The sequence below is a fragment of the Macrobrachium rosenbergii genome, chromosome 21, assembly GCF_040412425.1.
Source record: "Macrobrachium rosenbergii isolate ZJJX-2024 chromosome 21, ASM4041242v1, whole genome shotgun sequence".
NCBI classification, from domain to species: Eukaryota; Metazoa; Arthropoda; class Malacostraca; order Decapoda; family Palaemonidae; genus Macrobrachium; species Macrobrachium rosenbergii.
The window spans coordinates 59,330,133-59,357,215 of NC_089761.1; the positions used below are offsets into that span (position 1 = coordinate 59,330,133).

A 27,083-nucleotide genomic window follows, 5' to 3' on the forward strand; every position below is an offset into this window, starting at 1 on the left:
ATATACAGTGCACATAGCATCACTAAAGGTTGGATATTTTGTCAAGTCACGGGCAAGCAATTTAGGTGAGGATGCATAAATCAAGATCTTTCATTACTGGTGTGGTACATGAACGATTGTGACTTATGAAATGAATAAATTTTACTATATTCAAGCATTTTAGTACAGAAAACAGAAAATGTCGGACAGCATAGTGTGATGTAGCTGCTAAGCTGGCTGTTGAAGTCAAGTTGGCCACTGTATAACAAAGTAACAAAAAACTGTGTCAAAAGTATTGTTTTACTACTAGAATACTCCCAATTTTTTTCTAAAGTCCCTCAGAAGGTGCTGTTCTTGCAGAGGGACATATTTTAATGGAGGACTTTGAGGTTTCTATTCATAAAGAGTCTAACATGTAAGCAGGAGGCAAACTAGCATATTCCCCCAGAGATAAGGCCAAAAGGTGAAAGGTCTTTGTTTGGTGATCTGAAAGACAGAGTTGGAGGACCTAATTACAGTAGAATATTCTGGCTATCCATGGCTTGTATGAGAGCTGTAAAAAGCAAGCTGACATTTGCTTTTATCAGGTAAAGCAACAGGTGGTGAGGAGGCTGCCAAGATGTTCCAGGAGATCTTTCAGCAACACATTGGCCCCTTTTGGAAGGTGCCAGGAAAATACCGCCAATGAGCAAAGTACCCTTGCATTGCTTTCGACTGCAGAATGATATATGAAGCCATAACCATTTTGAACCATCACTCAGAGAATCACAAGGCACTAGGGGACAGATCAAGGAACAGCTTCATGAATCTGGAAATCCAACTCAAGGGTGTAGACAGTTAAGTCTCCCAAACCACACATACTTGGCTGACTATATTTCATTGGCTCTTGAGCCATGCGTCGGATGGAATAATGTCCAAAACTAATTCCTTCTTTTAGATGATTTTCAGCATTACAAATGCCAAGGAGGACTGGTATGAGAAAACTTAGTGTTGTTCTTTCCTCATAACGCCACCTCCCTCATCAAGCCACTGGACCAAGGCATTGTCTGTACTTGCAAGGTGTACTACCAGCTTTGGACTGTGAAGATCATTGTCAAGTTCTTCAGTGTTAACCATAATATGACTGTGGTAGAGTTTCAAAGGAATTTTATTGTACTGTTTCCGTCAGTGTCATCTTAATAGTTAGGGTTACAAATTAAGATAAAACACTTTTGTGTTGTGTTAATTTTTATATAGTATTTAGTGTTTCATGTGTTTTAAGTCTCTATTACTCTTGGTGAAAATATATTATTAAACTATGGAAAATAGAGGCTACACGAGGCTGATTCATGAGAAATAGACTTTGTGTTCACGAGTTGTTAACGAAAAGGCGGCAGGCAAGCGAGAACTATCTTTGGTATCAGCAGGACACCACCCTTCGTATCTTATCGCTGATGATATCTGCAGCTGGTGCTGACTCCAGCACCAGTTCTTCCCCCTGTTTCAGTGTGTGTTGAGTCTCCCAAAGGTCGCAGTGATCAAGCTATATTGCGTTTTGTATACCCAGCCTGAGAACTTGTCTTAAAATCAAATGCATATTCACTGGACTTGAAAAAAACCTTACGTGTTGAAATGAAGCATACTTACATACGATCAACTGTATAAATGGAACCTTCTTATTGAATGATAAACGCTGCTTTTAAAGAGGCAGGTTTGCTAATTAAGGAAATACATAGGGAACCAGAGAATTCCACATTCCGAAAGTGGCTAAAATGAAGGGCTGATCACACCGACTGACCTTCTCTGGTAATTCCCACATCGTATTGGTGATTATATGAAATGCCAAATAGAGGTGAGGAAAGTGAACGGAAGGAGCGACCTGATTTTTACTGTGACGTTGCTCCAAGTGACTGTGGATTTTCTACGGAACACTTCTGCAGTGTTGTAAAGTTCCTCAACGGTTATAGCCACAGTTAGCAGGACACTGAGCTGCGTTTTCTTTGACGTAGCACACAGATGAGTCATTTACCATCTTATAAGCTTGGCCCTCTTATGTTGAAGTCGTGGAGTGATGGTTTGATTAGACACGTTATTACAACCAATATTAGTGAAAATGTACGCTCTTTTACACTGAAAGTATAAGAAGGCAAGTATATTGTTGTTAGCCCTCCGCAGAAGAGAGTGTGATTGATTACGTGGGCTGAAGAGTCCAAATCGAGCAGCGGAAAGCATTGAAAGAGTAACAAGAACATGAAACTGACAAACTAACGAACCAGCAGATATACTGTATGCATGAAAATAGTTTTACCCACAACAAAATGTAGCATAAAAGATTCCAGGTTTAAAATGTCCCCACCCCCATTAACATCATGTCAGTTTTCTTTGTGTTATAATAATAACCAAATTCATAAGTATAATTATCTGAAGTGACCTTCGGTCAGACATGACGCCCAATCCCCTCACGCGTGAGAGCGAGGCCAGAAGGGAAGGATCCTGCATACGCGTCTATGGGATTCCTATCCTCCTGACGGCGGTGTTTTGTGCTGTGGGGGGATACTTGGCTTTCCTGTCCTACGAGGGTAGTCACCATGAAGATTCGAAATCTCAGCCAATCCCCTTCTGTTCTCCTTCTCTTGTCAGGGGAGAGTGGCCGACTGCCGCTTCTTCATCTTCCCTCAGTGAGAAATGGACTCTACGTAATCTTAACCGGTGTAGGTGTTGACGACTTTAATTTCACAAGTGTTTTGTGGTCAAATTCTTTTGTACATAAAAACAACCGTCACGTATATGATCTAATTCAGGTGCTTCAGTGATCTCCATCACTATTTGGGCAGTTTCTCTATTTTACAGTTATAATTAAATCACAAGGCAATGGCAGCGCTAACAATCCTTAGTGTTCTATGTATTTTACAATAAAAAATCAGAACTTGTAATGTGGCCTATTCTAGTTAATCTTGCTGACTACTGTTTCTAAAACGACATTTAGAATATACCCCGTAGAACTACATATGATGGATCACCCTAAGTTCCTGCGAAGGAGTGAAAGCGATAAAGATCTCAATTCTATTAAAATGGAAGAGGTTACAGTTTGGGTTATTTTTACTCTCAATTTGTGTATTGTGTATTCTCCTTTCGTCGTGAGATGACTGGGGAACTGAGATTAGGTTTGCCTGCTATCTCTCTCTACACACACACACACACACACACACTATATATATATATATATATATATATATATATATATATATATATATATATATATATATATATATATGTGTGTGTGTGTGTGTGTGTGTGTGTGTGTGTGTGTGTGTGTGTGTATACATAAATAGATAGATAATCGCTTCCAGCTCCCGATGGTTTTGGCATGTACCCCGCATTACCATGTAGTAGATGTTACAAACTAATCATCTTGGGCAGTCTGGAAGTATTTTTAATAAAGAGATTATGTAAAAACTCAAAGAAAATCATAATTGAGACGCTTTTAGGCAAATAAAACCTGAGCATTTCACTAATATCTTAAACTATTATTTCTTTAAAATTAAACTTACTTATGAAATTAAGGTCTATAAATTCAGGGTTCTCGATCAAAGAAAATTGAAGCTCTCATCTACTTTCGGGACTGCGAGAGAGAACTGATCTAGGGGGACCTACATAAAAGAAGAAAATAATCTCATGACATACTTTGATAACCTGAATGTCCCTGTGTGTTGACAAGTCGGCAATTAATTCTTTTCTTATTTCATGAGCAGGCTTCTCAACCATGTTTTTGCCCTTTGATGTACAGATAACTTAGTCTAAAGCGTATCCATTATAATCTCAAACCGAAATTTCAATTCTTCAAGATATTGCCCTCATTTCCAGTGATCTGTTGCTTAGATTTATTACCAGACCTTTCTTTCATTCATTCTTTTCCGATTGCTACCTTTTTCATTTATTGCTAAAGAGATTTAACTTATGTTCTTAAATTGTATAATCATCAAGCCCTGAGTTTACTAAAATACGTGTGAGATACTAATGGAAACTGTACATGAGGACAGTGCAAAGGCGACTGGTGACGGTAACTGTCTTGACTTGAATGGAGACAGCACTCAGAACGGTTTGCAAGATAAGCATATGCATCAGTTGAGTGTTAGAGGACAGAAGGATGCTGGGGATAACTGACATGACTTGAAATGAGGTGTGGCAAGAAAATGATATTTGGCACTAGTTCATTAAGGTCTCTTGAATCTCCTGGATTCAGTCACGTAAGCACATCAATATTTTCTTCAGTACTGTCACATTTTCCTTTTATTTCTTGGTAGCCATTAAAGTTCCTGCGTCTGTCCCCGGAGGAGTCTATACAGACCTCATGGCAGCCGATATACTTCCCGAAGGCGACTTCTATTACCGATTCAATGACCTCAACTACCGATGGGTGGCGAAAGAGGATTGGTCGTACTGTACAACATTTGAAGGTGAGCTGATCTCCTACTTATATGCATTCATTCAACCGGAGAGCGGTTACATTTTCATGGGATGCGGGAAATCAATAAAAAAAAAAAACGGTAAACCAAGTATCTACCGGTATTGACCTAGTATGTATCCACCTTTGTCAAAGTCCAGGGTAAACTCATGCTGAGTAAAGTAGACGGCGGCACGAAGATACACACAATATGGATATGGGTGTACAGTACGCAAAACTTTGATCCCAGAGGAGCTAATACAAAACACAGCGTCCTAAGGAGCTTCCGGCATGATTAGTACTATCATTAATTCACACCACCCGTGCATCTGATATATAACCCCGTCTCTTACGACGCTCCTGATTGGCCATTGATCAGCCAGTCACAGGGCTGGAAGCTCGTCCGTCCCTTCCAGCCATCACCGAGACATCATCTACGTTGCGACCTCTCCTCATGAAATATGTCTTTCAAAAGTTATAACTTTCATTACACCTCAGTTTTACCCGAAGAAAAGCAGTGTTCCTCAGTTTCGTCACTAAACATCGTCAAACCACTGATTTAAGGATTATGATGATATATGAATTGTGTACTTCAGTAAACTCAATGCCAAAATATGTATAGTGAAATAAACATGAAATTTTTAATATGAAATATAATCTTTCATTCCTTACATGGCATTGCAGTACATTTGTATGTTTCATACAATATCGTAGCTTAAATGGCATGGATGGCAATGCTACCAAAAAATTATAGGTAGGGCTACCAATGTGAAAATAACAAGCAAAAGATTAAGCATATTGAAATGAGCGGGGATGCGCGCAGACAATAACCTCATGTTTATTTCACTATACATATTTTAGCATTGAGTTTACTGAAGTATATAAGTCATACATCATCATAATCCTTAAATCATTGGCTTGACGATGTTTAGTGATGAAAATGAGAAACACTACTTTTCTTCGGGTAAAACTGAGTGTAATGAAAGTTATAACTTTTGAAAGACATATTTCATGAGGAGAGGTCGCAGCATAGACGGTGACTCGGTGATGGCTGGAAGGGGCTGACGAGTTTCCAGCCCTATGTCTGGCCGATCAATGGCCAATCAGGAGCGTCGTAAGAGACGGGGTTAGATATCAGATGCACGGGTACTGTGAATTGATAATAGCACCTCAGAGTTGGTCAACGCGTGGGTGGATACATAACGGGTTAATACCATATCTATCTCGCCAACTAACCTAACTCAACAAATGTATAATTCAAACCGTAATATTATGACTGAAATGGAAAATAAAGATTCATTATCTTCCTCTCACGTTGATGACAAACCGCAAAGAAATTTCAAGGGAGGTTTGGGTTAAGGATACACCTGGGGACACATGGGTTGAGTATCCTGGGGCAAAGGCCCCTGGGCTAAGAAATGTTAGGTTAGATTAGGAAAATCAGCTTATTTTGGAAGATATGCCATATCAGTGCAATAAATATCCGCAATGGTGATTAGGTCCTGTTGTTTTCACCCGTAACCTATGCACTCTAAGGTATAACCTAAACATGGCTTTGACCCTAAGGACATTAGGCCTAATGGAGACTATATGGCACAGCCCTTTGCTGGAGACATCACACGCTCTTAAGTTGATGTTCGAATTACAGCTAAGATTGAGATAAGCCTCTCCCTTTGGTACTTACAAGACTTAACTGTGCATCAACACACAATGCCGTAGAAAAGCAAACATAATAATTCCATGACAGGCTTCCATGAAATATAATTCATACCATAAATATGTCTAATTTTGTGATTTCCCATTGGTCAGTCGATCCAGAGATGGCTCAGCACCAGCGGGTTGTCCTCATTTTCGATGGCCTGGACACAGCAGCCGAAGTTGTCGTCAACGGTGTCGTTGTGGGTGAAACCAACAACATGTTCGTCAGATATGTGTTTAATGTCAAAGAACATATACAGGTCAGTTTCTGAAGCTCAGTCCGAACATGTAATGAGGAGAATAAAACCTAGAACTGAGATATATGAGTAATATTCACGGACAGTTGTACAGTACATTTATTCGCCTGTTCAGTGTGGATAACAATATTTTCTACACTCTAGAAACTCAGCATTATTTCAATTCGTAAACTTCTTGTTTTATTACAAAGAAGGTGAGATACATAATTGTGTTTTCCTCCTCTTCACAATTTCTTACTATCGAATCTTTTCGTGAGTATCGTGATTATTCCCGTAAACTCCTTACCCATGGCGTTAAAACTTCAAATTAAAGAATGGTTTCGTCAGACAAGGAGGTTTCAGAATCCATGGGAATATGAAGTTTTCTTAGATTAAATCCAAAACTTATTATTATTTTTGGACACATCATACGGAAGAAGCCGAAGCAAGTTTCCGTTGAATTCGGTGTCGATGTTTCTTCTTTTTTCTCTCAACAAGTACAGATCCTACTCTATGAATCTTTTTTTTATATACCAAATGCCTTTGGCCTTGTTCCATATGGAAGGATTATCATAGCCACAAAGACCTCTTAACTTCTCGGTTTCCTGCAAGGAAACAGGAGTTAGGAGGGTTATTTAGCTCTGTATAGAAAGCATATATCATTTCAGTATAATATTATCAATAGGTTTTATAATTGTAAAAATACACTAATAATAATTTTATTTCTTACATTTGTTGAGAGAATTGCAAAGAGCTTCTGAGCTAACGTCCAAGTCTTTTTGTTAACATTTAAACCAAAATTGTTTATTTTGCTCCTCAGATCATTGCTCATGTTACTAAAATAATAATAATAACAACAACAACAGCAACAACAACAACAACAACAACAAATAATGATAATAATAGTTTATGAAAAAGATAACAGCAGAGCCGAGATAGATTACTGAACACGATGAAACCTACTTTCCCACCAACAGGAGTCAAATGTGGTAGACCTCGAGATCAGATTCGAGTCGCCATTGACCTATTCTACTCGAGCCTTCGAGGACCAACTGAAGGACTACCTAGTGCCACCCAAATGTGTTCCAAAGGACTACCAAGGGGAGTGCCACGCTAATCACATCCGGAAGATGCAGGCCTCCTTTTCCTGGGACTGGGGACCGGCTTTTCCTAATATGGGAATTTGGTGAGATGGTTCTCTCGTGATAAAGATTCCGCCATTTATTACATACCACCATCATATTACTGTAGAGCATAGAGTAGTGGTCAAATATACAGTAATTTTTCATATGAATACGATATTTTTACGAAAATTTTGGTAGAGAAACGATAATTTTGAAGTATCAGTACGATAACTTTGTCAGAAAATCTGGCAGCCCTGCAGTTTTCAACACTCACACCTCCCTCCCGTAAAAATCATCTTGCTTTTGGTGCACATTTCCCCCCTCCCCATCTCTCTCTATCTACACAAATAAAAGCACTTTTCAGGGGTATTCGCGTAAATATGTTTGAATACAACAAGCAACTCACACGCTTATTCTCTGTGGTATTCACTTAGACATACATAGATATACACACATGCACAAAGGGATACACGCCTGAATATACGTTCCGTATAATTTAGAGTTTAAGTGATATATCAACTTTGCCTAAGAACTACTGGATTGTTTCAGGTCTCATGAATACCTGGTAAATACTGTAAGATTGTTGAAGGCTCAATTTACTGAATTGGGCCAGAGGCGTGTGCAAACATAACTAGAACGTATAAAATCGACGTTTATGTAATTATAATGACGTCATTGTTCTTGGTAGGAAGCGCTGGGAGCTTACCGGCTTTGACACCCTGAAGATAAGTGACATTTTGTTCACTGCTACACCAACGGAGGAGCTTCCTGCTAAGCCCGACTTCAGCCTGAGACCCGGATGGAACGTCACGCTGGAGGTATCGTTTCTTTGTTCATTCTTTCACTATCACCATTTTACTGTTGTATTTCCTTAGTTGAAATCACCGCTCAAAAACCTGTGAGGCAAATGTAGAAATGCTAGCCAAAGCATCAGGGTTCTCACTGAATCCATAAATGAGCGGGAAGGTGGACTTGTTTTATTATTATTATTATTTTTTATAATGTCCAAGATTTGAAATAATAGCTTTTGTATCAGTATTCAGGAAATAATTCTTCCTTTGAATTTTACTTGTTCTCTTTTTTTTTTCTTTGTAGTTTTCCACGTATATCATCACATGATTAACTTAATGACGAATTGATAATAAGCAAACGTATGTTTTAGTTTGTTATTGAACAATAAATCTCATTTAGTTACATTTTTAGATATCAATATAATCTGACTTAAAAGGTAAACATATTACCTGTGAATCATTGTGTGGTGCTAAAGGACAATAACATCTATGCTTGACTAGTGAATGCCAGTAACTTTGAATAAACATCCGAGCAGTAAAAATTCATTTCTGAATCTTCTTCAGTGCAAGTAATTTAAAATTTTTGTTACCTTTAAATTAACGAAGACTAAGTCTTTCACTCACTAATTGGACTGCTTCTTCATTCCCAAACTCTAAAATGATTGTGGTGCTCTCACATTTATCCAGAAAACAGGTGGGTGTACGTCAGCTTAAACCCCGTAGGGGGGTAGGGCCGTCGGTGCACATCATGCTGTGCAATGTAGGCATTACTTAAGGGTCTTTGTAGCGTCCCTTCGGCCCCTAGCTGCAACCCCTTTCATTCCTTTTACTGCACCTCCGTTCATATTCTCTTTCTTCCATCTTACTGTCCACCCTCTCCTAACAATTGATTCATAGTGCAACTGCGAGGTTTTCCCCCGCTGTTACAGCTTTCAAACTGTCAATTTCCGTTGCAGCGCTGAATGGCCTTAGTTGCCCCAGTACTTGGCATGTATGCCTAACTCTATAAATCAGCTCATCAGCTTAAAAAGGTTGGGAACCCCTGTCCTGGGCTGTTAAAGAGCAGGCTGGGCGTTCTGTGAGGAGCGATGTGAGAAAGACAAATTTGGCACTGAACTATGCTCTTTTCGCCTGAGAAGCGACTGGTCACCAAGTTTGTAATGTCAGGGTTTTATACTTTTCTGTTGATATTAATAAAGTATCCCCAGATTTTTTTTTAAGAAAATATTCTCCCCCCCCCAAAAAAAAAAACTGCATAGAAATTTCAGTTCATAAATCATACCATTTTCATACTGACAAGTATGTTTTCTTTAGGAAATTTGTTCCAAAGACGTGAAAGCTATGCATCGAATTTTTAGAGCAAAATTCCACATTCAAATGCATAAGAATAAATACACCTTAACAATATTACCAGCTTATGGAAGATATTTTGCAATATGAAAAAAGTCTACGCACATTATTATCACAAAATTAATATAAGGGTACGGTATTACAGTATTAGTCGTGAAAGTATTAAAATTGTCCGTTTCTTCCCTTTTTTTCATCAGATTTTGATGAAATTTGGGAGAGGGGTACCTCAGGGGTCTTTATTATTTTCCCATACATTTTTGACAGTGATCAAATTGCAAAGTACACGTCAGTGTAAAGGACCAAGCTTCTTTATTGCCGAATTGTAATGAAACTTGGTAGGTTGGTGTTCAGGGTTGATAACCAACCCACTCTCTCGACGTTGATCCATCTTCCCAGAGCAGGCGCCAGTCTGAAAGCCAAACGTTTACCATTTTCTTCTCTAAATTCATTTTCTTCTCTAAATTTCAGAAACTATGAGATGAGACTTTCTGAAGAAAAAATGGCAATTTTTTTTGGGGGGTGGTTGGGGGACCGGTTATTTCACGTCCTCCACTTTGCTATAACTCGATTGCTCGTTCTCTGCTCCAAAATCCTAACATTTTTGCATTCACCTCTGGTGTTTTATTATTGTTTCACAATCCAGATCATGCTCTCTAAAATGCAATGTATCTCTATACATTAATTTTTTCTTTGTGTACTACAGAATTTAATGGGTAACGAACTCCACATTTAATCACCAAAGATCTTTAAAAAAAAAGGCAGAGCACCATAATGTACTTAATATACTGTGATGTCGATGCAATTGCAGAATTACATCAGTATTATTGTCATTTTTGATGGTGCGTGTATTACAAGTCATGATAAACAATGACTCCAACATTTTCTAATGTCATTTTAAATTGCAGTGATTATAATTTAGTGCAATTGTGTAATTTAATGTTGATGTAGAATGGTAGTAGACTACCTGTTCTTCAGATCAGGTGCAGCTGAAATCTGGTTATTATCAGTATTATTGAAATGATGACACATTTGTATTAAACAATTCAAAATAAAAGAAAATTCTGTTTCAGATAGTATCTGTAAGTTCAAAGAAAAATTAGGAAGCCAATTTAATACTTTTAGATATTAATAAAATCCATGCCTTTTTATGACATTATTTTGTTACCCTTAGGTGATATTTGATTCAGCATTAGAATCGGGCTCCACAGAAGGCGAACTTGAGATCTTTCTTGGAGACGTGTTCAATGTAACGACAGATGCAACCATCATTGCAAAAGATTTTGAAGCCTCGAAAACAGTCACGTTTGAAATAGGCCAGGTTTGTTTTAGAAGAGACTTTGCTTACTGATGAAATGTTGATTTTTTTTTCTTGTGAAGAATAAGAATGTAAAATCGTTCCCAACAACCACCAGGAACGAATGTATATCCAGAGCATGTATGCTTACAAACTATCCTAAAGTTGTCTTACCTAGTGTAACCCAACCTAGACAGGGTCCATTATATGCACTCATAATACATTCAGCAGCAGCCACTATTAATACATAATCAGATATCAATTGATCTAATTAGTACTTATATGTAATTAGTAATAATTACATATTTTACAGAATTTAGTTGACATGTGGTGGCCAAATGGTTTCGGCATACCCGGTTGTCGTGCACTTTATGATCTGAATGTTTCATGGAAACCAAAAACAGAGTCACCTACTTCTTCAAAAGGAGTCAGAGTAGGATTTCGAACTGTCGAGCTCAACCAGGACTTCGTAGACCCAGCTAACGAAACTCTAGGTCTGATTCTTTCCACAATGTTGTTGATAATATAATATTTAGGCTTCAAGTCTGTGTCATGTTTTCCCTGTCTTGTATAAAGGTAAACATCTTATGAAGTCTCTCCACTCTCTTGTGCACTTTCTGCTTGACTTCCCAATGGGCCCAGTCCTTATCTACACCCTTCTTTTATCATTTTCTGATCCTTCTGAGTGGTTAGTTCCCAACTACATCACATCTACCACTTCTCGGATAGGTTTTTCTTCCATTAGCTTAAGCCATTTCAATCTGTTTTCCATTGCACGTCCTCATTTGTGATAAAAACCTTCAAATGCACTCCAGTTATGAATCTCCGTGTTTTGCAGCCATATTTTCAACATTTCTCCTCTGTATAAAGCAGCACAGATCTTACACAAGCACCCTAAATGTAGGTTCATAATCTGCACCTTATTAACCAGTGAAAAGAACATGAAATACGTATAGCTACAGAGAGCAGTTTTTAAAATAGAGGAACTTCCTGAGGGAAATCAGAAACTAAATTCAGCGTCACAACGTTAGGTCCGTAACGCCTCACAAACGGAGTAGAAACAAATTCCTATTCTTTCATAATCGTACTGTTAACATCCCATGTCTAGTCACTTTTAGATGGCATTTTACCTAACGGTAACTTTTTTTCATAAGATTATTTTCCTTTTAGTCATATTTTTCATATGTTTGCAAAGTTTCCAACAAGATTTTCATGTAATCAGTTTAGAGCATAAAAATGTGCTGAAAACTTCGGCAACTCTCTCAGTACCTAATATCATTTTAATTTGCCTGTAATTAGGACAGTATATTATAACATTCTTTGGAAGATGTCGCCTTAATCAAACACAATTCAATTAAAAAAAAAAACTAATGTTGGGGGTCTACACTACAATGAACATTCTTTGCTAAACCGTCGGCAGGTCGCCATTACCGTGTTCACGTGAACAATGTGAAAATGTTCATGAAAGGAAGCAACTGGATCCCTGCTCACATTCTTCCCGAGATGGTGAGCGAAGACTATACCTTGGAACTTCTCCAGGCAGCGCAGATCACCCACCAGAATTGCATCCGCGTCTGGGGAGGAGGCATCTACGAAACAGACACCTTCTATGAGGTAATCATCTTCCCACATTTGAAGCTTGAAATAAACAAGAATTGAACTGATTGCCCGCATTTTGCTCTGTATATATTGCTTTCAATCTTTTTTCTCAAAATTACTACGGAAATACAAACACTTATCTTGGTCTCTCAAAACACTTATTTGAGTGCTTAGTAATTGATAGTTATGATTCTTAGAAGTAAAATTTTGTATATTCTTATATATATTTGAGATAATAAACATATATATGGGCTTTCAGCTTTCGGGGAGCCAATATATTTTAACGCAATTTCCAATATCTTTATCATGGGAAAGATCGCAGATGAACTGGGGCTCCTGATCTGGCAAGACTTCATGTTTGCCTGCAGTATGTACCCTGTTAACCAGCCTTTCCTAGACAGTGTTGCGGATGAAATTCGAACCCAGATTCGAAGACTCCATCATCACCCAAGTATTCTTCTCTGGGCAGCAAACAATGAGAACGAAGCAGCTCTTAGAGGGAACTGGTAATCTCCTGTTCGAGTTTTTTTTAATTTTTTTATTACACTTTACTCCTAATGTATAAGGACGGAAATATTTTAAGCTCGCTGCAGTTTACAGGAAAATTCAGCTCCATTTTCACATTTGTGCAAACTTTTTTTAATATCTCCCTCAAATTTTTTACTTTTTTCCTTGCTTTGCCTTAAATATTGGCTGTATTCAGGGATGGATTAAGGTTTTCGTAAGCCTTAGGCGTTTCCAAGGTATGGGTCTACATGTGGCAGCTATTCTCTTATAACGAAATTCAGTAACTCTTTGCTGTGAAATGAGTGAAATTGAGTAAAGGAATATTAACATGGTAGTCATTCAGTCTTCAGAAACTTAGTCTCATTCAAGCCATTTTATCCTATTGTAGAAAACCCATTTTTCAGCTGGATAGACACCAACATTCAGTGTTGAGCGACAGATTTGGTGCCCAGGTTGACAAAGCACTTTCCTAGGATAAAGTGATCTCGAAAAACAGAAATCTAATGAAGGCATATTTCAGCGATTTAGAAGAATGTTTTGCTGATGAGACTGTGATGATCAACCCTGAACTTAGAGTACCAAGCTGTTAATGGAATGATGAAACATTTAATTAACTCTAGATTGGTAACCTGTTTTCCCGAAGTCCATATGTTTTGGATTCATCTTTCATTCTTTGCTACCTCTCATGAAAGAGAGTGGTGCATTTCCAAACTAAAAAGAATTAAACCTGTTTTAAGATTCTGAATGGACTAAAACGTATCTCTCTTCTATTTCCGTACGGTTTACCGAAATTGAACTGCTTTGAAAAATATAAACTGAAGAATTCTACAAAGCATTAATCTAATATACTATTATCTTAACTAAAACTTTCCATTTAAATTTTCTGAATCAACTGCTCTGACGTATTGGGTGTCTTCTAATATATGGTCAGAATGTGTCAGCCTTTACCTCACAGAATCTCATGAGTGATTGCTAGGTCACTAGTGTTACCTAATCTTCCTAACATAACCGAATACTGGGTTGTAACCTTTCCTGCCACATGAATGCCATTGCCTAACCTTTGACACTGGCAAAAAATAAGTAACAAAGTAATATTAACCAGATTTTCCCATAGTCAGTAGTAATATGCAGTAACATTAAATTTCATCTGTTGCGAAATTCAAATTTCAGAGTGATTTCCAATTTCCTTTGTTTAATTAAAGGTATGGCACGGCATCAAACTTCGAGAAGTATAAAGCAGATTACAAAAAGCTGTACGTTGAAACGGTCCGAAATGTGACCCAGTCCCTCGACTCAAGTCGGCCTTTCGTTGTTAGTTCTCCAAACAATGGCATCGAGTCAGAGGAGGAAGACCACGTGGCCAAGCACCCATATAGTAACCTTTATGGTGATGGTAAGTGGCAACGCTGGCTGTTATTTTTGTAGTCTCTCATCTCGTAGTATGACATGTTTTGCCCCGCATTTGCTTTGCACGAGTCTTAGTGAAAGGACCTTGTTTTTCGTAAAAACGCGAATCCTTTCAACAACAGCTATTTATTTCCAGAGTTTAAGCAGCAACTACCATTTCCCTATATTACTTAACATGAAAGCTAATTTGAAATATGAGAAATAAATACAAATATTAGTATCTTCATTATTTCAGTTTTTCTAAGCGAAATTGCAGTACTGTAGATAGTGTTGACCGGAAACTTTTAAAAAGATTTGGACTGATTATGCATCTGATTTCTGGTTAGAAGCTGTAAGCATATACTATAAAACTTAAACTGTCTGTAATAACCCGGCACTGTTATAGAAATAATTCTGAACATTTCACTGTGTATTACAGAAGTATACTGAGTTTAAAACTTGACCAGTTTCCAGTAAACTTATTTTTGAAGTATTTAAAAAATGTCAGGTAGTTCATCCCACCTAAGACTGACTTGTAATGAACGCTGGAGATTGGTTGGCAGTAGAAAAATAAATGAAAACTAAGGAAATTAATCTTTCAGATGGCCTTCAAATCGGACCAAGTTTACTGTCTGTTTTCTTAACGAACCTCCACTCGCCAAAGAAAGACTGAGTCTGAAGCAAACTTTGTTAGTAGTTTTCTTTTTCTAAAAGAACTGGCTATCCAGTGCCATTATCCCCTTATCTAGCCCAGCGCCCCCCTCCCATCCCCAAATGAGTGTGTTGGGTTGGGCATCCAGCAGAGGGAGGAATAAGATCAACCAGAAAATCACCTTCATGGGTTTAGTGACGTCCTTGCACCTAACATGGTGCACTGTAGGCACTACTAAGGGTGTTTGTAGGGCTCTGTTGGCTCCTAGCTGCATTCACTTTTTAGCCATTTACTTTACCTTCACTCTTGTTTACTTTCTTTAATTTTGCTGGCCACTAGTTTTTCACTCTTGTTAGTGCAGCTGTAAGGCCTTCTCCCAGTTCAATCTTTACATCATTGTACTTTATAATTTGCTTTAATTTTCCGGATCTCTTTTTCTTGATAACCAACCACTCCAACTCCCTCTTTTTCACTGTCTTAAGCACTGAATGCCCGAAAGTACCCCAGTTCTTGGCTTGACAGCCTAAATTTCCTATATCAGATTAACCAGAAAATGGTTGCACAAGTTTCCTTTGGAGTGGATTGATAATTCAGCCTGGATAAATCTTCTGGACTCCTATGTATCCATTGTGTCCACATAGATTCCTATGGCAACCGTGCCTATTGCCATAGGTTGTCCGTACTAAATAGTGATTCTGCACGCATTTTAAAAATCCTGGCTAAACTATCAGATCCATATGAAACTGTATGAAAATCATAAATATCCTTTTAGAGTCCATATAATATCTGTGCCTCCAAGAATCCAGGAGCAATTTTTATATTATATGGATGACCCAGTTTTATAAATCTTGTAATCCATCGTTCTCCAGTATATTCAGGATGTAAAACTGGGATGCTGGATTCAGACTTTGAGAGATGGTTCTTCTCCTTCCTTTGATACCAAGACCCTCTTTTTTTACCTACCACTTGATTTGTTTACTCCGGTCTGTGCTAGAACAGGGCACTAGGTAGTCCGCTCCATTGACCACTACATTAAAATCGTCATCATTTCCAGTACATTACTACAATTACCTGAGCGATGCCTGGGACTGGAAGATCTACCCTCGGACCAGATTCGCTTCTGAATATGGATTTCAGTCTTGGCCATCTTTCCGGTAATTACATGAGAATTAAAGATTGTAATTTTTTATTTCATAACATTACCTATGCAGCCTTTGTACACTTGATTTTCGTATGCGGTAAATTATAGCTCAAATCAGGTTTGAAGAACATGAACTATAATTAATAATATCCATAAATAATCATAAAAATAAATGGGGCTGTCTGTTACTTTTCACTCCGGTTGTAAACAGTGTACCCTCTTAAGGAAAATAGTTTATTGCTGAGGAAAATAACAACTAAATGAATGCGCCAACAATCAACTAGGCGACACTATCCCACTGGTGTTAGAACAGACTTTGTAAATCCAAATCCCAGGGTAACATTTCCTTCATCTCCTGTTGACAGCGCAATGAGAAACGTGACCACAGAGGAGGACTGGAGTCGCACATCTTCTTTGTCCTACCATCGCCAACACCATCCTGGTGGTCAGGAGGAGATCGCCCTCCAAATAGGACTCCATATGCATCTTCCTCCTGGTGATGGAACGGAGAAAACCTACAGAGATTACCTGTATCTTAGCCAAGTAAGTTAACGACTCAGAAGTATATATACAATTTTTGCTGTTCTCCTCTACCTTAAATTGAAAAGTCTACTCTGCAATACCCCCCCCAAAAAAAAATTAAACCTGATTTCAAGCAGAAGAGACTTATTGAATCACATTCGATTTGCAGGTCCTTTGGTCTATTTTTACAAAGAAAATATTTCTCTCTAGCATGTACTCTCTAGCATGTACTCAATACACAGTGAAATCATTCTTCTATCTTTTAATAAGGAAGAATAAATGCTTCCATAACCGTCAAAGCCCTTCTGCAGGTCCACCAGGCTGTAGCTGTGAAAACAGAATCAGAGTTTTACAGACGAGGCATGAGCAGCATCAACAGCCAAGGGGAAGGATACATCAGCGGGGCTCTCTACTGGCAGACCAACGATATTTGGCAAGGACCGTCGTGGGCATCGCTTGGTGAGATTAGCTAATTTGTTTAGGTGATCTGGCGCAGCAGTAACGAAACTGATCGATACTGAAAAAAATACTTTTAACTATTAATAATTTCAGCTGAAAATATGAAACTGTGACAGTTTTTTCGTGAAATGATTATTTGATCTATACATTATAAATATTTCCACTTGTTTCTATGCAGTGATCATAAACTGGGTAAAAATCTGTAAAATCTTGATTCTTGTGTGAAAAACAGTTTCTTCAGCATACTAGGAAATGACACTTTTAATACACTGCATCATTTCCTTTCAAAAGGGTGAGGGGAAGTTGCCCAGTAGAATGGGGTGATGGAAAAAAAAGTGCAAATGGTGATACAAGCAGCAGATTGGCATGAGAGCTCTTATTATCCTCATAAATCAAAATCAACCTCTGGACACCTGCTGTCCAAGATGGCTGACAGTTTTCCAAAATGGTGGCAAATTTGCCGTATATATTAAATATTTCCATTTAATGAGCCTGCAAAAATTGCATACTGTCCATATACTGATAGTGAATTCATATTTTGGTGTTCTTACTGTCACTAAGAGATCAACTGAACCCACCTCTCGAATATGGCCAGCATTTTTAGCAAGTGCAGCTGCAGAGAGTTGTGCAGCCAAGTCCTGAGTTATAGCACTTGCGCCTGCCATGGCATTCCTTCTTACATCCACACTTATCCAGTTCTTGGGAAGATTCTGCTACTACTGGCAAATCTGTCCAATATGGAAATCAGGCACCATCAGTCTGTTGACATCTCCAATGTCTTGGACTGGGCATTGCTGGATGACATACTTGGGACTAGCTCCAAATGTGCCCTGCTTGAATGCAATCATAAGCACTATGCTTCCTTGCAAAGAGATAAAGTCCAGCCTCATTTATATCTATATGAACTGCTTCTCTCATACATTACCACCACAAACTCTTCAATGATATGCAAGTCGTCATCTGCTATAACAGCTAGTGTTGAACTCAGTTTGGTGAAGGTAGGTGTGATAAGCTGAAACACAGTCCATGTTTGCTATGCAGACTTCTCCTTTCCCTGAAAGGCAGATATTGTGTCACACCCAGTAAGTGCATGAAAAAAGGAAGGATGGAGGCTTTTGGTCCCATGGCTGCTGCAATTTTCATGAGTAAGTATCCAAGTATAATCCATAGTTTGTCCCAAATAATTTTCTCCATGCTTAACACTGTACTGCTATGATGACAATGTCAGTGTCTGAACTGCATATGATTGCACTTGAGATGTTTTCATGCTTTGCAACATGTGCAGTATACAAAAGGACTCTAGTATCTGCTTCTTCATGAGTGCAGCCTTGTAGGCCAGCAGTGTCCTGTTCAGCTTGGCTACAAAATGCAGCATCCCCTTTGGTGACAATATTGCATGTTGTATCATCTGCTTGGAATGAAACGATTATGTCTGGCCAGTTGTACAAATACAGTAGTTCAGTTTTGTTCTGGTCGCTTCTGAGGAAGCTTGCCCAGTTGCTGTTAGTCTGCTGATTATTCTGCAGTGAATTCCTGTGCCTCTGTTTTGTCTTGTTTGTGTTTTCGTATTGTCTGCCATATATGCATCAAATATAATGTGTGCTTGTATGTATATCTGCATGTACTTCTGTACCTTGGACAAGAATTCATCTTTTGCATAAGACTTAAATGTAGACCTCTTTGTTTGTCCCAGAGCATTTACAAGTGCTGCACCATCTATTATGATAAAATCAGTGGTATGGTCTTTGTCATGGATGTTCGATGCCTACTGTTTTATCAGAGGCAGCAGCTGTGGCTTGGTGCCCGTATGCATATGACTACTCTGTGCAGTGATGGGGGAGTATTTTGATTTTCATGAAAGAACACATTTCAGTCATATTGCCTCTTTGGGATGAGATAAAGAGACATAAGAATAGATTCTATTCTTCCTTTATGGTCTGCAATGACTGTTTGCACTTGGACTGTACCAGGCATCTTGTGACTGAACAGTAAAATTTTGTTCTTGTGTACTGGCTCATAGAATCTGCTTGATATTTTAAGTCTCTTAATAAAGGATGTGAATTGTGTCTCACAAAAGCTCTTCATAGATCTGAAGGATTCACCAACTCTGCTGTCCATCTGATTGTGTAGCACAATCAGATCTAATGAATCTTCCTCAAAAGGGGTGCCATTTCTTTGATTACTTTTCTTAGATTCTGAACCATTTCAAGCAACCTTTTCTGCACACTTTCAGTTTCATTATGAAGCTTTCCATCAGATTTAGATCAGCATCACTTCTAGTTTCAGACTCATCAGTCAGCCAGCTTACTCCATGACCAGTCACTGTCCACCTTCTGAGAACATCTGTATCCTCAATTAGGCCAATGGCTCCACCATCTCCTTTCAGATGTGGTTGGTCTATAGCCATTGGGAAAGGCCAAATAGTTTTATGAACAGTAAAATTTCCTTTTGTAAATTCAACAAATGTGTCGTTTTGGAGAGCCTCCATGTGACAAGGAAGAAAGAAATGAGTTCCTAAAGCACATCTTTAAAATTTGAATCATGGTATGCCCTGATGAAAATTAAAACTAAAAGTTCAAGCTTAAGCACAAGATTCCAAAAGTAGAATTGTGGACACACTGATTCTTGTTTTCTGTTCCAGCTTTCAAAATTTAGTTAAGTTTCTTCTGCTTCCTGGATATATGCCATATACAGTAGGTGGCTTTGTGCTGCTGATATAAACTGCAGGGTTCACTTGTGGACTAGACATGTCCTCTTCACATGTGAAACAGAAATAAACAAATCATCCGTTCCAGAGTAGCTATTTCTGCTTCTGCAAGAGCACCAAACCATCCATTGTCTTGCAAGAGATCACTAAGAATTTTAAATGCTCCTGTGTCTAAAGGCAGCCGTCCAAACATGATAACCTTTACACCATACTGCAAAGGCCATTCCCATTGGATTTGTTTAGCAATTGTACATAGTGGTTGATCTGCTACTAGAACTGGGGTTTGGCCAGGATTGAGAAACAGTGTGGTTGCTCTTGTAATATCCATGGCATGTCTGATCATTGCAACTGAATGAGTTGGCTCTTGAAAAAGAGGTAGCATTGATGACAAGCTTACTTAAAAGGGTGCCTATCATTTATGAGAAGCATGATGAGCTGCCCAAGATATGGGCACAGCATTTTCAGTTTTGTCTAACTATCTCAAGACTACTCAAGAGAAATGTGTTTAGATAGCACAACTTGTTGGTGACCTACACTTCTACTGGATGAAGGGAGGGAATGTTCATGTTTAAAGTGAGAAGGTGCTTCATTTGTGTAACATTCAGGAAGAGAGTCCTTCTTTCATAATTTGTCCCACTTTGGATGATTTGGACCAAGTTTCTGACCTCACCCTTGTTATTGCTTGGATGCTGAAACAGACATGCCTGTCACATGGAAGGATGTATGTGCTGTTGTGTCACTCTGATTAAGGTCTAACTTGCCAACAGAGCAATATGTAAAGAACTCTTTTCTTGATGTAGTGGAGCAAACTACTTTTTCCTCCACCTTGGTATAACTGCTTCTCCCAACCATTTTGTCAATTCCAGAACCCTGCCATAGGTGATTCTGATTCTGTGTTAATGAAGTGTGTCAATTAACTGATAATTTCTGGAATTTACAAAGACCAGGAGATCAATGCATATTGGAAACGAAGGTTCTCTTGACTTGGAATGTCTGGTAATTGTTGAAGATGCAGGAGTCTTCCAACAGTTGAAGTATAAATGTTGTGCTAAAGGTGGATAAGCAGATGATGATCCTTATTTAAGGTAGGATTTCATATCACCACCATGTTAAAGCACATTTACAAATTCCAGCAAACTTGTTGGCATGGATTCCCATCTAGCATCTGCTGTTAAGGTTCCATTAATGGCATGGATTCCCATCTTGCATCTGCTGTTAAGGTTCCATTAAATTCTGTCTCATGTTCAAGCACCTGCTTCCTCAGTGTCTTGGCTGCCTTAGGCACGATTATTGCATCATTGTAGTCATATGACATGGCTAGGGCTTCTCCCACTTTCCTCTTGTAGGCAAGGCAAATTTCTCTTCCCTTTATGAAGGCCTGTGACATGGTCATGTATCTGTTCTTTCTGCCATGTTTGGTGCAAAAGGAAGCATCAGTATTTAGCTGTTCCAGTCTTTGTTTGTACAAATAAAATTTTACCAATGTGAAATAGTAGCACCCATCTGTAGGTAACTGCTTTTCTTGTATGTACATCTCAAGCTCAGTATAAGCATGGGCACATTCCTTTTGTCTGTACTACACATAATCATCTCCAATTTTCTGGGAATTCAGCCAGGCTCTTTCCCTGTTGTACATGCCTGTCAGACGAGGTGTGTGATACATATGGTGCTAGAAAACAGTGTCTCCGGCACTTAGCTTGGCCAAAAGTTTCTCATCCAGCAAGTTGATGACATGTTGTTGCAACATTTCTTCTAGAGGCAATGTCATTGCCAATTGTAAATATTTGACAGGTGCTGGTTTGTCACAAATAAAGCAGATTCCTTCTTTCTCAGTCATAGATTCCTCTGCATCTTTTTCACTTGCATTTTGGGTACTATGTGTGAATTTTGCATATGGGACATCATCTTCTTCTTTTGTATTGCAAAACTTTCTTTTAATTTACATTTTTATGGTTTTGAATGCAAGCATACATGATTCATGATATTTAGCTTTGTTCTTTTCAGAAGTCTGCTGGATTCCATTACCTGTCTGCCATGTTCATTTGGGGTACTCAGAACATAGTATCAGACAAACTCAGTCACCAGAGTCAAGTGATAGGGACAGAATGGTCTCCACAACCAGGCATTACGGAGAGGCTCTTCAAGCACAATAGAAAACTTGTAGAGTTCTGCTCAATACATGTAGTACTGAACCCATGGGCTGCCATGGAGGATGCCGTCCAGCACCCATAGGACAATCTAGTAGCTTACACCTTCCCTCTGTTTTGTTTAATTCATCTTCTAATCAACGGGATGCTGATTACCCGGAATCTCAGGTTGTCTCTGTTGCCCCCAAGTAGCCATATGCTGAGGGGTATCTGGATCTGCTTGTTCTGTTATCGAAGGTCCCAAGAGAGATTCCCCCATGGCACAACCTTCCTGTCAGCTGGACATAGAGAGGTATCACCAGGCTGTGGAAGAGTTGGCACTTTAAAGCCTGGGGACAATCCAGCATCTCCTGTGAGGGAGAGGTTTTTTCGTCATACAGCGAAGATGTTTGGATACCTGTGGAAGGCCTCAGCGGCTGGATACCAGGGGAATTGGTCCTCCTTCTCAAGTTTGTGTCGTCAGTGGTGTATCTAGCCAATCAGAGCAACTCTACAGCAGGTAGCTGACTTCCTTGTCTTTCTTCATCGAGAGAAGGTTCTCTATTTCTCAGCCATTAAAGGCTACAGGCCTGCCCTTGGATTGGCCAAGTTGAAAGGAGTCGATGTATCTTCCTCATAGGAGATCTCCATGCTCCTGAGAAGCTTTGAACAGTCTTGTAGTCCTTACAAGCCTTTGAGAGAGTTGTCAGACAGTGATCTGACCATCAAGGCTGTCTTTTGGTGTTAAACACTTAAGGGGATGGGGATCCATTTTGTTCAAGTTTGTCCCGGAATTCGTAACAAAGACAAAGAAAGCTGTCGGTCCATGTGTCCTGTTAGGGTGATACAGTCCTGTCTTTTGAGAACTCGACATGTTAGACATGCATGGCAACAAGTCTTCGTTAGTACTGGCTCGACCAAGAAAGAGATGTCCAAGAACAGGATCTCTTTCTGGCTTTGTGAGACGATCATATGGGCATATGCCTCGTCTGGCAAGGAAGATGGGGATATGGTCAGACAAGAGCTCACGACGTTAGGGGCATTGCCCCGTCCCTTGCATTGTAAAAAAATCTTATCTGTTCAACTGGTATTATAAGCTGGGTATGGTCGTGCCAGACCACATTCACCTCGTTCCATTTTCAGGATGTTGCCCACAAGCCCTTGGACACACATTCCTTGAATCCTTTGGTGGCTGCCAAACAAGATGTGTAGTTCACCCAGCTCCCCTAAGGGGACAGATTGCATCTCCTCTATGGTATTCAGTGAGCAAGAGAGAGTGTGTGATTGGTCTCATTCCTTTTCTCTTCACCTTTCTCTCACTTAGGGCAGAGAGTCAGGTTGCAAAGCTGGTATGTGCTGGATGGACAAGGATGGCAGTTACAGGGCACACTGTCCATCATCTTTGATTTGTAGATTGGTTGAATGCAAGTTCCCCCCTCTCTCTAGACGTGGGGAGAAGGGGAGAGGCAATGAAACAAAGACATTGGTTTTAACAGCGTGTTTTATTGTCTCCAACACATACTGGTTCTTTCAACCCTCACCAGGTAATGAAAGCAAAATAATTACTTTACATCCAGAATTCTAGCTGTTGCAACATCCCATGTATTCAGCAATCTAGAGGTGCAGAATACCTTCCTTTGCTCCTCCAGACCAGGAAGGTACCTTCCAGGTGGGTAGAACAAATCAGTCAGTTTGGAAAGTACCCAGATTCCCCTACCAATGAGTAACTCTCCTATGTAATGAATGAAGTTTTGTATTTGTGTAGGAACAAACCGTACATTTCTTAAGTAACTGGTATTTTTCCTAACATTCCTAACGTTCCGTTTACGACACTTCAAATATATTCATAAAAAAATTATTTCCTGGTTTACGACGTTGACAACGCCGATCCGACGGAAGAAATATGGCTCCAGAATGGCAGAATGGTCAAATTTTGGAGGTTTTTCTGTTGAAGAACTCAATATAAATGCAGGATACATTGTTTTCAAGACACCCAGAGGATTAAAAGTAAGGTTTTCTTACGATTTTCGGCAATTTTTCGGACGACGCCAGTCCGACGCTAATCAGAAGAAATATGCATCCAAAACAGCAGAATGGTCAATATTTGGAGGGTTTTTATTATGCAAAAGTCAGTAATAAAAATGCAGGACTCGTTGTTTTCAAGACACCCAAAGGATTAAAAGTAAAGTTTTCTTATGATTCTTGACGGTAATATTTCGGATGACTCGGTCCAACTCATACGACGGAAGAAAATTCACATTCGCGGATTTTTGGATTTTTTCATAGAGCAGTCTTCACTAATTACTGATTTTTATTTTATTTTCATGACTAAATACATTTTTTTATGATAAAAAATGATTTACTATTTTTAAAATATTAATATTAAGGTAACAGCAGCAAAGTATGGATAAAAGTTAAATTAAAATCCTGTGAAGTTATAAAACTGCTTAGCAATGTAATTGCTTCATTCAACTCTCCCTCTCTCTCTCTCTCTCTCTCTCTCTCTCTCTCTCTGTACTGCATATATCCTTCAAAGGACTATGGATTACTGTAAACATAAAAATATACTTAAATCCCATCATCAGTTGTGTGACCATTTTTTTATTGCTTTGATATAGGCTACGATATCAGCTTGAGGGATTAGAAGTAGCCAGTAACAACAGAGCTCTTAGCAATCCCCTCTCTCCATGATGATACGCTATTGGCCAGAAGGACTGACAGTAGCCAGTAACAACTTGTAACAACCCCTTCTCCCCCTCTCGCCTTCCTTGACAATATGCTATTGGCAGGAAGGGTGGGATTTTAACCAACCACAAAGCTTGTACCTCACAGGCTTTGCATACACTAAAAGGAGGGTAAGCAGTATTTTTTTATCTCTCTCTCTCTCTCTCTCTCTGAGGTAAGAAAGAGAGAGAGTGACAGCACAAGAATTTTTTAACAAATTTGTATGATAAATAAATGACTTACCTAATAATAAGTGCTAATTGTCAAATAATAATAATAATAATAATAATAATAATAATAATAATAATAATAATAATAATAATAATAATATATTGTAATTACAACATTTTTGCATTTTTAAAGTAAATTATTTCAATTTTTAAACAAAGAAATATCATACCCTGTCTTTTGCCCAAAGCTTTAAAGCTATGGGGAGTGTGAAACTGTCAAATATGTCAAATTACTTGACATTTCTGACCAAGGGTAGAAGATCAATTTCTCCCTTCCTTCCTTCCTTCTTCTCACTCTCTCTCTCTCTCTCTCCCCAAAAAGTAGAATAAGAAATGGATAGATATATTATAAATAGATACTTAGTTCAGCCCTTCACATTCTCAGGAAAAGATACTGCTAATTTGATTCACTTTACCTATGCAGACTGTTTGTGTCTGTGTGTTCATAGTGTTTTAAAAATGCATAGTAAAGGTAGTTTAGTAGTACATCTTTGGAAGACAAAGAAAAAAAAAAAACATTTTTTTTTGTTGTCAGTCGCAGTAAAGAGAAATGGATTAACATTCCTCAAGGCATTAAAGAGATAAACTTCTCTCTCTCTCTCTCTCTCTCTCTCTCTCTCTCTCTCTCTCTCTCTCTCTCTCTCTCTCTCTCTCTCTCTCTCTGGCTGGAAAAGTGTACTAATGTTTAAGATGACTTTGAAATGATATTAATAATATAATTTCAAAGATCAATACAGTAGTAATAGGGCAATAATTTAAGCTATATTTTTGATGTAGGATGATACTTAAAGTAAAAATGGGGGAGCACTGTAGTTCTGTGAAATTCCAAGTCTTTTTCTGGTAGATAAGCAGTGAGGCAGTCTCTCTCTCTCTCTCTCTCTCTCTCTCTCTCTCTCTCTCTCTCTCTCTCTCTCTCTCTCTCTGGCTTCAAAACAGCAGAATGGTAAAATTTTTTTTTTTTTTATGAAGGACTCAATAAAAGTGCAGGTTACTTCATTTTCAAGAACCCAAAGGATACTTGTAAAGTCCCCCGCTCAACGGGTTTTCTATAGTGAACCTCCCGTTTTCTACAGTGCCTTTCCCATGAATTTAGGTCACGCTAAATAGCCATATTGTTATCTATGTAAAATTGTATCTGTTACTTATTCATTTGTGCCTGTTTACACTGTACGTGTCAGAACATTATTGTGTCCATTGTCGTAATTTTATTTTTACATGTTATTTGTATTTACCTGTCCTGTTTCGCATTGAGAACAATTGACCTTGGGTCACCTGTATCCTATTGTATGTCTTTGTATGACGTCCGCACGCCGCTTTATAAGCGGCCTGCTCTCTCAATGAAATAGCAGTACATGTCCTCCTGCTCTCTTCTTTAGCACCTCTCACATACTCAAAGGATTAAAAGTAAGGTTTTCTTACAATTTTCAACGATTATTTCAGTTTACAATGATTTTCGGCTTACGACGTGGCGTCATAATGGAACCCCTGTTGTAAACCGGAGACTGCCTGTATATATATATATATATATATATATATATATATATATATATATATATATATATATATATATATATATATATATATTAAAAGTGAATGTTTGTGCAGCCAACCCCAAGTATTCATGGGGGTTAGGGACCACAACCACCTGCAAATCGCTAAAATCCCCAAATACTTGACATCCCCCTCTAAAAATGCTTATAACTGCCTGTTATAATAGTTCAAACACCAAAGACCCTCCTCTAAAACATTTATAACTGCCTGTTTTAATAGTTTAAACACCAAATGGATACCTTAAACTATAATTCTACTCCAGGTATACCTTAAACTATCATCCTAAAACACTTTAATATCATTTCAAAGTAATGTTACAACATTATTACCCTTAAAAATGTATGGCTCACAGCTACATGTGAAAACTAAAGTTACCCCTAAGAGAGAGAGAGAGAGAGAGAGAGAGAGAGAGAGAGAGAGAGAGAGAGAGAACAAAAATATATTTGCAGATTAAAAATATTTAATACACTAGTGATAGTACATACACAAAGGTAAATAAAGATTAATTCACAAAACTAGGTTATAATATACAGTATCAGTAAACATTAAACGAAAATCAATCATAAAAATGAGGGAAAACTCCC

The 27,083-nt window shown here is 38.5% G+C and overlaps 1 protein-coding gene across 5 annotated transcripts in view; it reads left to right on the forward strand.

Moving 5' to 3' along the window:
• LOC136850232 (beta-mannosidase-like) overlaps nt 1-27,083 on the forward strand; it is a 107,725-nt gene that overhangs the window by 74,640 nt on the left and 6,002 nt on the right. For 3 of the 5 annotated variants that reach the window (XM_067123877.1, XM_067123876.1, XM_067123878.1), the window contains 12 exons: nt 4,263-4,415; nt 6,212-6,360; nt 7,314-7,522; nt 8,149-8,278; nt 10,773-10,919; nt 11,209-11,389; nt 12,316-12,509; nt 12,810-13,000; nt 14,204-14,394; nt 16,094-16,193; nt 16,546-16,723; nt 17,014-17,161. In XM_067123877.1, coding sequence (XP_066979978.1) covers nt 4,263-4,415; nt 6,212-6,360; nt 7,314-7,522; nt 8,149-8,278; nt 10,773-10,919; nt 11,209-11,389; nt 12,316-12,509; nt 12,810-13,000; nt 14,204-14,394; nt 16,094-16,193; nt 16,546-16,723; nt 17,014-17,161 — 1,971 coding nt within the window. Of the gene's footprint in view, nt 1-1,445; nt 2,670-4,262; nt 4,416-6,211; nt 6,361-7,313; nt 7,523-8,148; nt 8,279-10,772; nt 10,920-11,208; nt 11,390-12,315; nt 12,510-12,809; nt 13,001-14,203; nt 14,395-16,093; nt 16,194-16,545; nt 16,724-17,013; nt 17,162-27,083 lie in introns of those variants that run through there. The other 2 variants (XM_067123875.1, XM_067123874.1) reach the window with 2 other exon arrangements.